Here is a 17,894-nt window from a genome sequence, read left to right as displayed (position 1 = left end):
AGTATGTGCCGAAAACCTCCGGTCGCCCAAGAAGTAGCACTGCGGAAATGGGGATGGATCGGACATTCCCTTTGAAGAGGAGCTGCGAACAGTGTCAGTTTTGCGTTTAGTGGCGGCATCTAGACGAAAAGCGAGCCCGCAAACGTCTCTTACACACCAGGAGGCGGAGCGTACAGAACGAGCTGCGAGCCGTACAACTGAGCTGGAACGATGCCATGACTATTTCTCAAGATAGAAAGGCGTGGAAGGATCTTGTGGAAGGCCCTAATGTACCTCCAGGATGTCCTAGGACTAACAACAACACCAAAAACCTAAACTACCTTATATGTGCTAAAATACCGCAGTCCTGAAGCTCAGCAGATTAGATATTGTTACTTTGGAGAAAAGATTATAAAAAATTCTTAATTCAAGCCTAATCGCCACAAAGTCCTAAATATTCAGACAAATAAAAAATAGTAAAAGTTGAGGTTATAAGTTGGCAATTTTTTCGTTATAATATCTTATTGAGCCGTAGAAAGGCTGCCGCCGTTACTAAGGCCGTTGACCTTTGACAAACCAAAATTATCATAGAAAAGTGTTGTCTATACAGTAAAAATATTGCGCTGTCGCTAGTGTTGCAAATTAAGTGTATCAAGTTACCCCAGTTCCCCCAAACAACGGTTCAAAAGGCTACTGATAACGATAATATTTCAATGAGTAAGAGGACTCGATGCATCATAAATACCGCAGACGCGGTTTTAGCAGCCATTCATTTTCTTGACAAGAACGTGAGCAGACTTCAGAGTACTATTCGGTAAGTCAATTTTTTGAGGTACACCAGCGGCTGTAGCACGGTTACATTATATCACTTGTCACTTTGTCTGTCACTTTCGCACTTACATACTTGTTAGAACGTGACAGGCATAGTGAAAAGGGATAAAAATGTCACCGTGCTATAGCCGCTGGAGCAGCATTAAAATTTTAGCTACTAATTCATTTAATTAAAATTAAATTACATCGCGGTAGACTAAATCACATCATTTAATATGTTTACAAAACGCGAGAGTATAAGATGTTATATTTCATTTAAATTTTCGCTATCATTTTTTTTATTTAGATTCCCGCTACTTTTGACACAACTCCTACAGAATATTTTGTATAAAATGAAGTTGATATCGGATCAGTATGTGTTTTTCATATATTTTATTAACAACACAAACCATTTCCAACTATTCTGATCATAATTTTAAATATGTAAAAATAATGAGACAAACGGATTCTAATTTCTAAGTCACATAATTTTAATCCTAAGATACCTCATAATTTCAAATTCGCATTCTTTTGTCGCACTTTTTTGTAATTACCTATCTGTAGTAGCTTATCTTATAAATAATATTATAATTATTTTAAAAAAATGTGGTGGTACTAGATCTGTAAAGGTAAACATATTTTATACCGATTTCTGGGTAGGTATCGCAAAACATAAAATGACTAGAGTATGCTATTACCAAACGTCATAAAATATCCAAAGACAAACGTTTAAACAATTCAAAATTCACAGAATATATATATACCCTGAGCTGACTGATTACCTGACTTTAATACCTTGTTAACTAGTCAAATCACATGGCGAGTGGCTTTGACAAACTTAAGAGGAAAGAGGACGGCCGATTTTCCATACAAACGTAGTCCCCATTTTCCTCTCTGGATTGACATGTTGGAAAATATTGCTACGTAATTTGATGTATATAAACCATAGCCATGCCCCTACGTTTGACTTTTTTCGATGTGTGTATATTATTATAACTGTACTGTACTTAAATATATAAAATTTTGTACTTTAGCGTGTAGCTGCGCTCTCTCGGAAAGGTTTCCACGGAAGACCAGCGTCGAGACCCTTAGGTGGTATCTTGACATTAAGCTGAGTGGAGACCTTTTCAGTGACGCTTAATAATAAATTGATTCTGTCGTCTCATTTATTACCTAAACTTAAGCGTTTTCTGAATAAATTTCTTCTATTCTATTCTATTCTATTCTATAAAAATTATGAGCGAAAAACAGAGTACATACTTTTAACTCCTATAACAATAAAAAATTCGAAAAAAGTTATACGGAGAGGCAAACTGTGGTTGATGTACAACAAATTGTGTCAAAATATTTTCAATAATGTTAATATCCAAAGAGCAAAATGAGGACTTAGTTTATATGAAAAGGTGATTTCGCGCGGGTCCTCCACTTTCGCCTTAAAAATAAAAATAAATTCATATTTTTTTATTTATACGTTTGTCAAACCATGTGATTTGAGATGTCAACAAGGGGTCCAAGTCAACTTGGAATACCCATAAAATAAATATTATGTTACTATTTTGCACAAATCGACCTATTTAGTCCCACAGTAAGATTTTATAAGGCTTCTGTGGTATGCACTAGACGACGATATAATGTAAAAGATACAGATAAGTACTTAAATGAAAACACCCGTAACTCAGAAACAAATATATGTGATAAACACACAGTAAGTAAATGCGTACCAGGTTTGGAATCCGGGACCTCCAGTTTCGGAATCAGGGTCACTGCAGATTGGTAAAGAGGCCATTTAAAATTACACTTAAACTTTAAAGTATTTCATTTCATTGAATTTATTTTACGCTTGTAACTAACAATTGTACAACAGGTACTGATATGAAATAGACATAGCAATAGAATAGAAAGAAATGTTAGTAAAAACATTCTACATAAATCAATAGTATTAAATTAGTATTATTGAGCAACTAAATAAAGTCAATTAGGTATCATACAGATTAAAATGAATGTCAGTATCAACAAAGGTCAGTAAACATTAAACAAGTCAATAAAAATCGATAAATAAAGAAAAATATATATTTACATAGAATTTAAAACAGACATAACCGGTTTTAGGAAGTTTCCGAACTGGTCAGCAGAAATTATTTATTGATGGTGGCCCTGGCGGATGGCACACTCGATGCACATAAAGTACGCGTCACAGTATAGTGTTGTTATGTGGTATTAAGTAGTGTTTTTACCACGTGTACTTTAATAAACATTTTTCTGTTTACAGCAATGTTCAAACTAACATTAACGCTGCTGGTGTTGGGCCTGCTCTGCCTGAGCCTCGTCGCCGCTCTACCATCTTCGTCCAACTACGACCAGCAGCAACCACCAGCCGACTCGTATTCTAGCACATCTGACAGCAACAACCGCAAATGTTTGTTTGGCATCTTTTGTAATGACGGAGCTTTAGTTCAAGTGGGTAATCATAATTCAGGATAGTAAGAGTATTTCTTCTGTAACAAAATATTAAAGCCATTGTAAACTTTCCTGGATTTGTTGTAAATATTACGCTACATAATAAACATGATAAAATCTTACATCTATTTATTACTCACGCTGCCTCTATTGCTCCCCTGCAGGCCTACTGTTAGTGAGAGGATAAGTTAGTTTTTGGGAGAACATTTTTGAGTAGGCTGGACTGACAGTAACTAAATTAATATTTTACCATCAGAAACTTAGAATGCTCTAACTTTCTAGTAATTTAACAAGTACAGATTGCTCTTTGAGGTAACATTAAATACTAAAGACTATTAAATCCTGACACATACGTTCTTGGAATAAGCGGTATTCAACTTCTTGTTTCACGCTTCCAATGTGAACTTGCTGCTCGCAGAGAACTACTCAATCACCTTTTGGATAAGTTGACTAATTCGATATACATAACTCGTGTCCTTGCCACCGTGGAATGGAAGCTGCAAGCACTAATCTCTCCAAATACTAGTATTTTCCTGGTCAACTTAACCTGGCAGCACCAACTAACCAAATATATCGTATCGCTGTCATTTCGGCTCCACGGTAGACAGCCTAAGTTATCACGGCCTCTCATGCGTCCTAAAAGTTGGGATGGCACACTAGCATTAACAATGTCATCCGAAAGACTCTTATCTGTGCCGGAATACCGCCAGTGTCCTCAAGCTCGGCTGTTTCATATTTTTACTTAGGAGTATGGGTCAACTGCTATTTTCAGACACTGCTCGTGTTGATACCCTGACGCCGTCCCACATTACAAGCACAAAATTTGGTGGTAGTACAGCGGCCCTCGGCCGAAGATCTCAAATGCAAATCTTTGCGGAGTTTGAGGTTGAATCATTAAAATTTTGGGCCGCTGCACGCTGAATCAAACATGCATCGACTCAATAGAGTATTGTCAGCGCGCATAATACATATTGCAGTCGCTAGGGAGTGCAGAGTGGCTACTTATTCGTATAACAAGTAATTGTCGCCAATCAGTGCAATATGGCCAGCCTTGTGGGCGCACTATCCATGGATCTGTGCAATTTTTTATCTTTGATTTAAACAGGTTATTTAGGTGCTGCTTTATATAAAGTTATTTGCTAAGTTATTTTACGTGTGATAATCCTAAAGTAAAGGACTTTATGGTGGTTTACGCTATTATTAAGAAAAAAGTGGACGACGATACGTGATCCCTTCTCCATACAAACGTACTCCCCATTTTCTTCTCCGGATTATAGAAACATTATAGAAACACTTTCCGAAAATGTAAATTAACCACAGGCCTTCGTTTTTTTAAGATTTTTAAATGAATATTAATTATACTACTAAATGGGATTATCAAAATGGGGACTACGTTTGTATGGAGAAGCGGTCGTCCATTTTCCTCTTAACAATTAATGCTCCAACACGAATGCGGTCAAACGTCACATATTTGTATTTCATTTTACCATTTATATTTTATTTAAACGGAACCAGTGGGTCACGATCACGATTATGGTGAATAAACCATTAATGATTAAATAAGCCCACATATTAAGTTGGGCTATGTACCTACTTGAAGGATATTAATAGCACCACCTAACTAACATAAATGTTTTATGGAGGTTGTCAGTCTATTTCATTTACTAACATTTATTATTGACCTCAAACGGTCCTACTTACTTAAGACTCTTGTGAGAATATTGTTATATGGGACCATATCAACCAAATATGGGATATATGACCAAAGTCTGAAATGAAAGTCAAATACTGACATTCTTGACTTGACATTACGCCGTGGTAGCAAAAAATGCTAATTTTACTGCGACACTATAGTAGGTGTCTATTTTATATATACAGCTACATATTTATACATATTTTACATTATATTTTATATATATTTTGTATATTACAGCTCAGGTAAGAAAGTGCATCAAATATTTGATGTAGGTATTTCATAGCAATCAGACAGATTTATATAATGTATATTCTCATTTTTTTATAATTTTTTTTTTCCTTTTGTAAGAATTCGATTTTTTTTAAAGAGTATTTGTATGATTTGATTTACATATATATTTTAATAGAATTTATATAAAGAAAAGTAGCTACTGCATGTAATTACATGATGTCTTTAGTAATCTAAATTGTATTTTTTCTTATTTAATGCATGTTAATTGTAAGATGTAATGTTTTGATAAGATGTGTCTCGCCGAGTTTATTGCCGGTCCATATTGGGATACCCTCCTCCAATTGAGGGGCGATTTAAATCTTCTCAGGTCAGAGGTGTAGGGTTAGAGCCTGTGTATCTTTATTTGACGTTCATAAAGTCACATGCCTAATTGAATAATAAACTTTATTTTATAAATTTTTTAATAAAATACTATGAATCCAATATTACTTATTAAACTACAGTAAAAAAATCCAAAAAAATGATGATATGAGGATTTATATTTTTTAAACAAAATTCAAAATTGAGCATTCTAAACATGTAGAAAGCGCTGATTTTACTCCAATAACTCCCAGTTCCATAAAAAGCCATGTAAGTTTTCAAAATGTTTATTGTATAGAGATTAGGTATGGTTTAAACATTTTTACAAATAAAATATGGAGAGTCATTATAGTTTTCAATTTGTTATTTTCATATAGGAACGGTAGATGGTGCTAAAATAACACCTACTTGTTATCCCGAATTATTATTACCGACTTGAATTAAAGGTCCGTCGTTACAGAAGAAAAGCAATGCACATTTGCGGTTATTACTGTCAGCCACTGAGTTAGATCTCGAGCCGGTTGGTGGTTGCTGGTCGTATTCGTCGTTGGTCTTGGAGTCGCCCTGTGGTCGACCCGCGACAAGGTGGACGCATAGCAGGCCCAATAGCAGCAGCGTTAATGTAGGCTTGAACATAGCTGTAAACAGTGAAAATAAAGGAAATTAAAAAAAAAAACAAATAGACTTGATTTTGGGTTGAGTGAAAATAAATCCTCAGGGACTTCCCTCTATGCAATTAAAACTACACAAGCCCATGCAGTTGGCGAGGAGTAGAAGCCTACGGGGAACCTGGTCTTCAACAGAAGGACGTGGATGTCATTGAGGGAACGACTGAGGAAGGAAATTTAACGAAACAAAACAAATGCAACTCTTTTCCGAATAAAAATGATTTAAAATTCATCGAATTTAAAAAGTACTATAGGCAAGTCCGTGGTCAATGCTGAATCAATTTCGTATTGCTTAAATAATGTTGCTTTTCAAAGTATACGCATGATTGAATTTAGAAAATACCGAAATCTCTATAGGTTTACCTAGATTATTTGAAGAGTTCTCTAGATTTCTTCAGGATTTTTTTTTATACTACGTCGGTGATCTCAGGATCTCTCATTAGATCTCGACGTGACGACAAGCTGTCACGCTAGTCCAAAAGCAACTGCTTGAGCGTGAGTTTCATAATAAAAAGACGCTTTTTAAACTAGAACACCATTAGCTCCTACAACTATGACGAGTAAATCGTCTATCTATATAATATAGTTCATTAGATTTGTAACTCTGTTTTATAATTTGAAGGTGTACGGCAATAAATCAGGTTATTAACTCATAGAAACGGGACTAAATTGCGTATTAAGATTTAAATTAGTTTCATAATTAAAAGACGCTTTTTAAACTAGAAGTTGAGCGTGAGTTTCATAATAAAAAGACGCTTTTTAAACTAGAACACCATTAGCTCCTACAACTATGACGAGTAAATCGTCTATCTATATAATACAGTTCATTAGATTTGTAACGCTGTTTTATAATTTGTAGGTGTACGGCAATAAATCAGGTTATTAACTCATAGAAACGGGACTAAATTGCGTATTAAGATTTAAATTAGTTTCATAATTAAAAGACGCTTTTTAAACTAGAACACCATTAGCTCCTACAACTATGACGAGTAAATCGTCTATCTATATAATATAGTTCATTAGATTTGTAACGCTGTTTTATAATTTGAAGGTGTACGGCAATAAATCAGGTTATTAACTCATAGAAACGGGACTAAATTGCGTATTAAGATTTAAATTAGTTTCATAATTAAAAGACGCTTTTTAAACTAGAACACCATTAGCTCCTACAACTATGACGAGTAAATCGTCTATCTATATAATACAGTTCATTAGATTTGTAACGCTGTTTTATAATTTGTAGGTGTACGGCAATAAATCAGGTTATTAACTTATAGAAACGGGACTAAATTGCGTATTAAGATTTAAATTTACCTCCGACATTTCGAGGACGGCGTTGTCCCCGTGGTCTCGGAGAAGACTGACTAGAGTTGACATCAACATCTTCTAAATCGTGAAATTTTAAATCAATATATCAAGTTTCTAACGGCAATAGAAAAACAGCAGACTGTCTTATTATTGGTTCACAATACTAGCCGATCATACAAACAGACAAAAAGACAGACAGTATAATATGTTTAAGCCCTGTTGGTCACCCTTTGGGTATGGAACCTTAAAAAGTAAAGAGTTTATAAATATAACAAACGCGGTAATCATTAAAAAAAAAGAAGAGTACAGATGATATAAATAAATAAATATTATTGGGACATGCTTACACAAATTGACTAAGTCCCACGGTAAGCCAAGAAGGCTTGTGTTGTGGGTACTCAGTTAACAATATATTTAATATACAAATACTTAAAAATAAATATAGAAAAGAAAATATCTTACCGAATATGCGACGACCGTTCACGACGGTGTAGAAAATAAGTATAAATGCCGTGAAACCACGTCTGCTGTATTTAAACGTGGAGCAGTGGTCAAATATTATCTTAATCAAGACCTTATGACCTATAGAGGAGGCTGGAGACACTTTGTTCACTTGATTTTGTAGCTCTGCAAAACGCGTTTTTAACCGACTTACAAGAAGGAAGTTATGAATTCGTCTAGAATATGTTTTTTTTTTGTTTTCCGTACCTTTAGAAATTTAGACAATTTGCTTCAAACCTACTGGACCGATTGAGTTGAAATTTGGTACACATAATACCTATATGTGAATTGGTAACCCACAGACAGACAAATAAAAGGGATTGTTGTGAAAATCTCAAGTACTTTTACCACACCTAATTTAAAAATAATTAATTTGGAAGTTAGTTAACAAAATTGGCAAACATTTCTCTAAATAATTATTCATATTATAGGTAGTGTTATTTTTTTATTTCACCGGACAGTATCTGACTGATCCAATTATATATGCACTCCTCTTGGTATTGCGTAATCTCTGATTACACGCATTTAGGTACAAATGAAGGTATTAAAAACGATTTCCAGCTTATATGAAATATATTAAACCGGGTCACTCACGTATTTTCGACGTATGTTCGACCAGTTTGGCCTAGTGGGTAGTGACCCTGCCTACGAAGCCGATGGTCCCGGGTTCAAATCCTGGTAAGGGCATTTATTCGTGTGATGAGCATGGATATTTGTTCCTGAGTCATGGGTGTTTTCTATGTATTTAAGTATTTATAAATATTTATATACCGAAGGTTTTGCCTGTGCAATTGCGGACGAAGTGATGATGACGAATAACTATCGAAAATATATCCTGAAGGACGGTACGGTCGACATTTGTCGGGCATGCCGCCGTCCCGGAGAGTCACTCAGGCATATCATTTCCGGTTGTTCTCATCTTGCTAACGGCGAGTACTTGCACAGACATAATCTCGTAGCCAGGATTATTCACCAGCAACTTGCTCTTCTATACGGCCTTGTGGACCGCGAAGTACCGTACTACAAGTACTCACCTGCGCCAGTTCTCGAAAATGGTCGTGCCACGCTCTATTGGGATCGATCTATTATTACTGACAGGACTATTGTAGCCAATAAGCCTGACATCGTGATAATAGATCGATCGCAACGCCGGGCCGTGCTCGTCGACATCACCATCCCCCATGATGAGAATCTCGTGAAAGCCGAGAAGGACAAGTCCAGTAAGTACCTAGACTTGGCTCACGAGATAACCGCCATGTGGGATGTTGATTCGACGATCATTGTCCCGATAGTCGTGTCAGCGAACGGTCTCATAGCGAAGAGTCTCGACCAACACCTAGAGAGACTCTCGCTAGGTGGCTGGATCAAGGGTCAGATGCAGAAGGCAGTAATTTTGGACACGGCGCGTATAGTACGTCGGTTCCTCTCTCTGCGGCCCTGACCACCGGCTGCTTGGGCCCTGCCCCGCTGCTGGCGGCACCCTAGGTTAGGTTTTTTATAATGTGTTTATATCTTTTGTATTGTTTTGTAAGTGTTTTTATATTTTACTTTTATATCCATATTATAAAAAATCCTAACCTAAGATATTGAATGAATAAAGAGAATAATAATAATATTCTTTATTGTGCACAACGAAAACATGATTAAATACAGTAATTAACATAAAAAACTAAGCAACAACAGGCGGTCTTATCGCTAAAAAGCGATCTCTTCCAGACAACCTTCAGGTAGTAGAAATTACTGTAAGGAAGAAATATGTATATATATCGTTGTCTAAGTACCCTCAACACAAGCCTTATTGAGCTTACTGTGGGACTTAGTCAATTTGTGTACTAGTCCTATAATAAAAATTAAAAAAAATTAAGTCGAAAATGCTCGACATGTTTCACTCCGTACCGAGGAGTGTCGTCAGACAGGAGCCTGCGTATTCTATTTGTATTTATTTAGTTAGTAAGCGCCAACCGTCATAAGGTACCTTTACCGGTAGAACATTACAACACATTGTCAGGAATGTAACTATAAGTTAATATCTAGATAAAGAACAAAAATATCCTTCGCACAAAGTCGAAGTTCGAATCCGTGACCTCCGGTTTTTTGGTTTTATTGAACTGTGTTATCTCCTCAATGTGTATACATAATTTGCAACATAATAACAACTTCGGAGAAACATGACAGTCATTATCATCAATATAACCTGAAACATCTCTGAGGAAAACGTATTAGGGTTACGTAGGCAAAGAATTGATTATTGATTGGTTGATTAAAAGTATAGATCTATATACCTTGTTCTAGTTGAAAATTTGTATTCTTTTATTAAAAATAGTATTAACTGACAGTATAATTTATTGCAATCTGCTTCTGGGGTTTCTGAATTCTGCCAATAATAAAAATAACTTGGTATCTACAAAGACGAAAAATCAGAGAGAGGTTAAAATACATGCAGTAATGCGTACTTATGTGTTCCTGGTACTAGTTTTTCACTCTGAATCGGATCGTTTTTTGTTATTCAATATTTTTCATGAGCTCAACATTGAAAGAGATAACTATTGAGACTTACTTTGTTATAACTTAGAGAAAATTAAACTGGTAACACATTCTAAAACTGATTCCAAAGAAAACATTGATAAAAGGCATAGCTAATCTGATGTTAATAATATTCTAACCACGTCTTTTAAGACATGCATTAAGAGTAACTAAAGTTACGGAACCAGAACAATATTAAAATCAAAACTTAAAATGATAATAACATGTTGAACAACATTTTTATCATAATTTGCTAATTTTAGTATCATCATTTAATACCTAACTTAAAATTCATTTATCATTTCATTAGGAAAATAATTTATAAAACAGAACTCGTATACACATATTATATAAATATAAATATCGAAAGAAGAATTTTGGATGTATTTTTAATAAAACACTGGATAATAGAGAAAGGAAGTTTTTAATAATGTTTAGGATAATGCTCAAGAATCTTTACACAGAAGAGTCACTAGGACTTAGCTGTCACCATACAATCCAAGTAACACTCTCATTAAATTTAAAAAACGCCATTTTAAAACGTCGACTGTCATGAATATTCATTTCATTCCATTTCATTTATTCATGCTGTCATATAGGTATACAAAAATATACACGTTACATGATAACCCTGTTAGGGCAAAGCAGAAAATTAAACTTATTATATAGAACTTAAATACTAAACTATCCTAACTACCAGTGATCGGTACCCCTAGTGTAACTTTGATCGACATCATAACGTGACGAACGCGTTTGCGTTAAGTCTCATTTTGTATAGGATTTTGAGTTTCCAAAACGTCCCGCTTGGCGCGCTCTTTCGAAATCCAATACAAAATGAGACTTAATGCAAACGCGTACGTCACGTTTGGAAATCGAATTTATTTACACTAGGGGTACGGAACTATGGGAGTAAAACTTTAACAAAACTTATCAAGCGGACGTAAAAAGAGTGCTTATAGCCTTAAAAATATTCGAATATCTATGAATGTAAATATTTTTATGGCTGTAAGTACTATACTATTCCTATCCATATGGACATGAATATTTTTAGGGCTGTATGCACTATGAATTTTTTGAAACAATATATTGTAGGTAGAGTATACATAAGCACAGTTAGAGGTCATTATACTATTATAAACCCTACCTCTATATTTATCTCTATAGGTATTATATAAGTAGGTATTACATGAAGGTATGTTTTCCGTATATTAATTAAAAATAAAACCGAAAATATACTAATAAAATAGGCTTTAGAATAAATATTAAGTAAAATTATATCAACGTTTCTGGTATCCAACATTTAAGACTATATTCGTTATTATACATACAAATATAAAAGGTATTCAATCGTATACGAGGCATCATACTATGATGTATTATTATTCCCGATTTGAACTAAAGGTACGTCATTACAAAAGAAAGTATATTTACAGCTGCGGTTACTCCAGTCAGATTTGTTAGAACGCGAGTCTGGCGATGGCGGCGGCTGGTCGTTGTCGGGCGAAGGGTCGGGTTGTGAGCGAGTGGTGACAAGGCTGAGGCAGAGCAGGCCCAACAGCAGCAGCATTAATGTTGGTTTCAACATGGCTGTTAACTGAAAAACATTAGGAAATGGGATTAAAAATAGTAATAGATAGCCTGTGCCTGTCAGTATGGCCTGTCAGCAAGTCGACGCTTGTTATGCAAACGAAATGGTTAAACATCATTTTCATCGCACTTGCTCGAAAAAGATTGTATTTCTTGCAGGTATACTGAAGGACAAAGGCATGTATTGTTCCCGCGGAAGTTATGGATTTTATATGGATATTACAGAGAATATCTTCACCTATTTAGTAGGCCAAAAAGTTCACAGAATTGTAGTTTTAATAACTTCAAAAACGGTATATACCGCATATAAATGCGATAAGAACAAATGCTGGGTCAGCTAAAAATCTAAAAAAAAACTAAGGTTATGTTCTCGGATGGACTAACAATTAATCTTACCTTAACGTTATCGCGTATTACAAATAAAAAACTGCAAACTTATAAAACATAATTTACGAAACAAGACAGAGAAGCTTATGAAACAGACTTACCGATTGAGAAGAGTGCTGTCACGTTCTACGAGTATTCAAGAATGTCGAATGCCGTCAAAACCGCGTGTGCTGTATATAACCACCGCGAACCGCCACGTCCCCACTCTGCGCCTCCAAATGATATCATAAGATGATTTCACATTGACCGATCCGGTGTACCGGATAGGACAAAGTAGCAAAAAGTAAAAAAAGCTTTTTTCATTTATTTATTTTTGCGTTTGGAGCCCATAGGTCTAAAATGCACCATTAAAAAATTGCAACAGTTTTTATAGAAAAGCTGAACGCTCACGCTTAGAGTGAGAGAATATCCTGAACTCACGTCGCCTTAATACTTGTCCTTAATTATACGACAACGAATACAGAAATTTTACTGACTAAGATTATTCCCTCAGTGACTCACGCGTTCTTACGTGATAAGCTCTAATTGCCCTTGGTTTGTGATTGACATATCTTGTTATGCACTTAATTTTTAGGATTTTTTTGGTAGGGACCAAAAAGATCCTTATGGTGCGACTCTGTCCGTCCGTCTGTTTTGTCTGTCACATCGCTAAATATCTCGAGAAGCACTTATAAATATTAAAAATTAAAATACTAATAAAAACTATAAGCTAATAATTATAAGCTGTCGATTTGAAATTTTAAATAGTTATGTAGTGTTGTTCATAACTATTTACTATTGAAAGTATTTTTTTATTAACTTTGGAAAATGCCCAATATGAAGAGGGGAAAATGCTCAATATGAAATTTCAAAGTCTAGTGACTAGGTCAAGTGGAGTAACGTTTGAAGGAGCTCAAATTGTACAATCCAATTTTTTTTCATTGTGAAAAAAAAATTATGAAGGAAAACGTGAAATAAAATACCATTCTCCCCTCCCTCCTTATCTCCGAAGTTTACCGAAAAAAAACTTATACTTACTTAACTTAACTTAACTTAACATTACTATAAAGTTTACAGGAAAAATATAATCAGACCTCTATCTAGATAACTTTTTTTTTGTAATAAACAATAAAACTTTTCCGAATTTAGTGTGCAATTTAACCAACTTTTATGCATTGAACTCTAATTTACGTCAATGATGTTATGATAATCATAAAGTAAATATTACTAAAGACTATTATTTTCTTTGCGTTAAGGATGAAAATCGAACATAGAAATAACCTAACAAGCATAAACGGAATTGGTACAAGCAGCTATTTTATTATATTTTGCAATAAAAACGAGTTGAAATTATAGAAGAAATAGAATAGAAGAAATTTATTCAGAAAACGCTTATATTAAATTAAAAAATTAAATTACTATAAAACCTATACATAAAAACCTTATTTTTTTTCTTTTCACCAAACCAGCTGATAGGTTAATTTTTTTAGGGTTCCATCTGTCCGTCCAAAGCTTCGCTCATATAGGGTAAACCGTCTATTACTGGCCACCCCCCAATTACTGGCCACCTTATACTAAAATGGCTAAAATAAGAATTATTTTTATTAATTTACACAATTCAAGTAAACTAAATAACTATCGGTGTGATGACTTACTTAGATTGTAAGATTATTAAACAGAATTCCTTTTAGTATAAGGTGGCCAGTAATTGGAGGGTGGCCGATAATAGACGGTTTACCCTACCGTAATATAATTTTAACTTTGTTTTTTTTACAGCCATGTTGAAGCCTACATTGATGCTGCTGCTGTTGGGCCTGCTCTGCCTCCACCTTATCCTTGCTGAGACGAATCCCGACTATTCGTCCAACTACGACCAGCCATCGCCAGCCCCGAGTTTTAACAAAAGATCGGATAGTAATAACCGGAACTGTTAACTTAATTTATTTTGTAATAATAAATCAAAATCACATAAATAAATAAAAAAGGAAGAGTGATGGTTCTATATGTAGAACAATTGAGACTGTAAAATATATACTTTTTATTGTACAATTTAGAGATTTATCTATATTTGGAAAAGTTATCCCGAATATCAGATACTTTTGGCGCGTTGTTTCATCCGCTACTATTGATGCTGACTGTACTTACCCTAATGTAGCAAAATATTGTTTTAATTTACGGCTACCTATTAAAAATTTTACCATTTTTTTCCATCCATGTTTAAATATTAAATATCAATTATATTCAGGCAACTAAGACCCATATATACATACCTTCGCAAACTAACATACATACCTACAATACTAAAAATCTTAAAATTTTGATGACGAGATTTTTTTTTTTTTAAGTTTATTACAATGTTGCCTTATTAGGGATGTTACGTATTCTTAACATGATGAACTCTATTCAATAAACAGTGTGAAATGTTACTTACACGATTTTTATATAAATGGGAGTCATTAGAGCCTAAAATTGGGTTAAATTATGTAAGTGCCAGGTTCGCGCAAGGTAGCAAAATATTTTTAATTAATTACTGCACTTGATCAATAATACTAACTACCTGGTATTACCTGTACCATGTTTATCTACTTTGGGTCAAAAACATTTCAGAAAAAAGTGCTATTCTGTGGAAAATAGTATATCAAAACTTATCGACCCAGGTCCGGGTACATAAGTATAATCATGATTTTTCTTATTTGAGTCTAAAGTACTGAAAACATTGTATCCAACCTTGTTTCTTTTACATTTGCGATGTCCACAGAAAAGATGCGAACAAGTTAACATACAATAACATGTGTATAACCAATCAAAGTTATCATCTAGGCTTATTATTACGTTGTACAGTCAGCGTCAAATACTTCGTAGCAGTAAAAGTGGCCAAATAGTTCGGTACACCATACTAAATATATGGTGTACTGAACTATTTGGCTACTTTGACTGCTACGAAGTATTTGACGCTGACTGTACTAGAACCAACGCGACAAGCATTATTTTAATTAACAAGGTGCCTATACTTGAAGCGCTGGTGGCCTAGCGGTAAGAGCGTGCGATTTGCAATCCGGAGGTCGCGGGTTCGAACCCCGGCTCGTACCAATGAGTTTTTCGGAACTTATGTACAAAATATCATTTGATATTTACTAGTCGCATTTCGGTGAAGGAAAACAGCGTGAGGAAACCGGATTAATCCCAACAAGGCCTAGTTTAGTTGGAAGGGCAGACGGCAGATGGCAAAAGTGCCTACGCCAAATCTTGGGATTAGTTTTCAAGTGGACCCCAGGCTCCCATGAGCTGTGGCAAAATGCCGGGACAAACGAGGAAGAAAAAGAACAAGGTGCCTATACTTCATTTTTTTTGTGAAGTCTTTTAGACTAAAACCGGTAGCGACCGTTTACAGATGTAAAACATTGTTACTTTTGCCTCATCGCTTTTTTTCATTGTTATTGAAGCAATAATAGTAGTATAAGAAAACGTAGTGAAGAAAAGTTAAGTTTTTTGCACTAAACGAGCTATGAGAGTGTCAAAAAAAATTAATAATGAAGCAAGTATCTATTTTTATCATTATTAAAATGTTCGTTAATTATAATCTGTCGATTACTATTTCATGAGTGTTTTATAGTTTATCTTTATTTCAGAAATATATGTGTTTATCCATCGTATTTCAATAGTTTTGATTTTATGGTGCTATAAAGTACAAACTGTCCAGTAGATAGTGGCCTTTAGCGACTGACCCCCTTTTTCATAAAAATCTACTAAAGTTGACAAGCCGCTAATAATCGTTTGTCCCTTACCATCATACCAATACGTCGGAAAGGGACAAACGATTATTAGCGGCTTGTCAAATTAAGTAGACGTTTATGAATAAGGGGGTAAAAGTTTTTGAAACTAGGGCGCGACTGTGTTAGTGTTAAAGTGTAACACTCTGTATAGTCTAAAACCACCCGGCCCCAGGGCCCGGCGTCAGCTGCGGAAGCTGAAGACATTGGTTCAAACACAGCCGCGATCACTAGAGAAACCTTTGCCGTGTTTTCTATTTTCTATATAATGTATATTTTCAATTAAAAATGCTATAATATTATTTGTTTGACATTATTTCGTATACAAAAAGATATACTTACCAAATATGAAAGTATAGAACATAGGGTTGGCATCACTTGCATGACTCTTTTATAGTTATACTCCTTTTACTTAGTCTGTCCCTATCCTGTGTACATTAGGCCTAGCATATGATTACCGCGACAGTAATTCGCCCGCGAGATCAGAAAGACTACCCGCATTTTTCTAACTGTATTAATTAAAGAGGGACGGGTAATCAATCTTACCACGAGATACTGTCGCGCGAAACATGTGCTAGCTGGGCAGCTAGCATCTAAGTGACAGCTATAGTTGTCAACTATACACTTTTGTTACCATAGGGATGTTTTTGATATATATTTGGCCACTTTGGCAGCCACTATCTAATTTGATTCAGTAATGGATTCTCATACAGCGTCCCGTACGCTTAAATTGTATAATAAATATTTTTTATCTGTGTTAGCATATAACGAAGATGTTAAAAAAACGTCTTCTAAAATTATATAGCTTGGCAAACCTATTTTTTTGCAGAAAAGGGCGCGAAATTCAGAATTAAAACGTCATGCGAACTTTCATCATGTTTATTAATATTTATGTATTGATATAGTGCATCAGGTTAAAAATATGTAGGTACAGTAGCAAGCTTTAAAACATATGGATAAATAAAATCGTGGAAGTGATTTTAGATTCTACTGCGTATAAGAATGTTATAATTTGGTACTAGTTGAAACTAATTAATGTGATTTATTATTATCGCCAACTTGAATTAACGCACCGTCATTACAGAATAAAATTAGAAAACAGCTTCGGTTATTGCTATCAGAGACTTTGTTAGAACTCGAGCGGGCTGGTGATTGCTCGTTGGGTGAAGGGTCTGGTTGTGGGCGAGCGGTGACAAGGCTGAGGCAGAGCAGGCCCAACAGCAGCAGCGTTAGTGTAGGCTTCAACATGGCTGGAAACGGTAAAACATAAATAATTAATATCAACATGTGATCATTACTGCATTAGCCCGGCTTTTGCCAAGGCACATCGGAGTGTGGGGTCCGCTTGGCAACTAATCCTAAGACTTGGTGTAGACACTTAGAAATCACAATTTAAATTATTTTCTTCCAAAAATAGTAGTGTTAGCATAAATCTCATACTGGCTGAAGGAAGAAGAAGAAATTGTTTAAAATGTATGTTTCTGCAAAGATACCTGTGGAGGCAGAAATGAGGGTGTATAAACTCCAAAAACCCTGTTTTGCTTGTTGCTCTTATTGCCCTTAGATAGATACAGGTTATTAGAAAGATTATAATCGAACAAAATACAAAGTTATATTTTTTAAACTAATTATTAAAAA

General features: G+C 34.9%; 1 protein-coding gene and 2 long non-coding RNA genes across 3 annotated transcripts in view; 1 reads left to right on the top strand and 2 right to left on the bottom strand.

Annotated features, from left to right (window-relative positions):
- Positions 1–52: 52 nt before the first annotated feature.
- Positions 53–3,368, top strand: LOC133522551 (uncharacterized). The gene is made up of 2 exons (XR_009800077.1): positions 53–793; positions 3,059–3,368. It is a non-coding gene; the product is annotated as an uncharacterized LOC133522551 (long non-coding RNA).
- Positions 3,369–5,804: 2,436 nt separating this feature from the next.
- Positions 5,805–8,258, bottom strand: LOC133522991 (uncharacterized). Its single transcript, XR_009800171.1, has 2 exons — positions 7,972–8,258; positions 5,805–6,171 (listed from the first exon to the last, which is right to left on the bottom strand). It is a non-coding gene; the product is annotated as an uncharacterized LOC133522991 (long non-coding RNA).
- Positions 8,259–17,121: 8,863 nt separating this feature from the next.
- The window catches only part of LOC133522988 (uncharacterized), a 172,687-nt gene continuing 171,914 nt past the window's right edge, over positions 17,122–17,894 (bottom strand). The window contains exon 15 of the mRNA XM_061858487.1: positions 17,122–17,506. Within this exon, the coding sequence (XP_061714471.1) occupies positions 17,498–17,506 (9 nt within the window). The 3' untranslated portion in view covers positions 17,122–17,497. The remainder of the gene's footprint in view (positions 17,507–17,894) is intronic.

Source organism: Cydia pomonella, chromosome 11 (genome assembly GCF_033807575.1).
Source record: "Cydia pomonella isolate Wapato2018A chromosome 11, ilCydPomo1, whole genome shotgun sequence".
In the NCBI taxonomy this organism is placed as follows: domain Eukaryota; kingdom Metazoa; phylum Arthropoda; class Insecta; order Lepidoptera; family Tortricidae; genus Cydia; species Cydia pomonella.
Note: the sequence above shows the minus strand (reverse complement) of the source record. Positions and strands in the feature narration are given on the sequence as shown.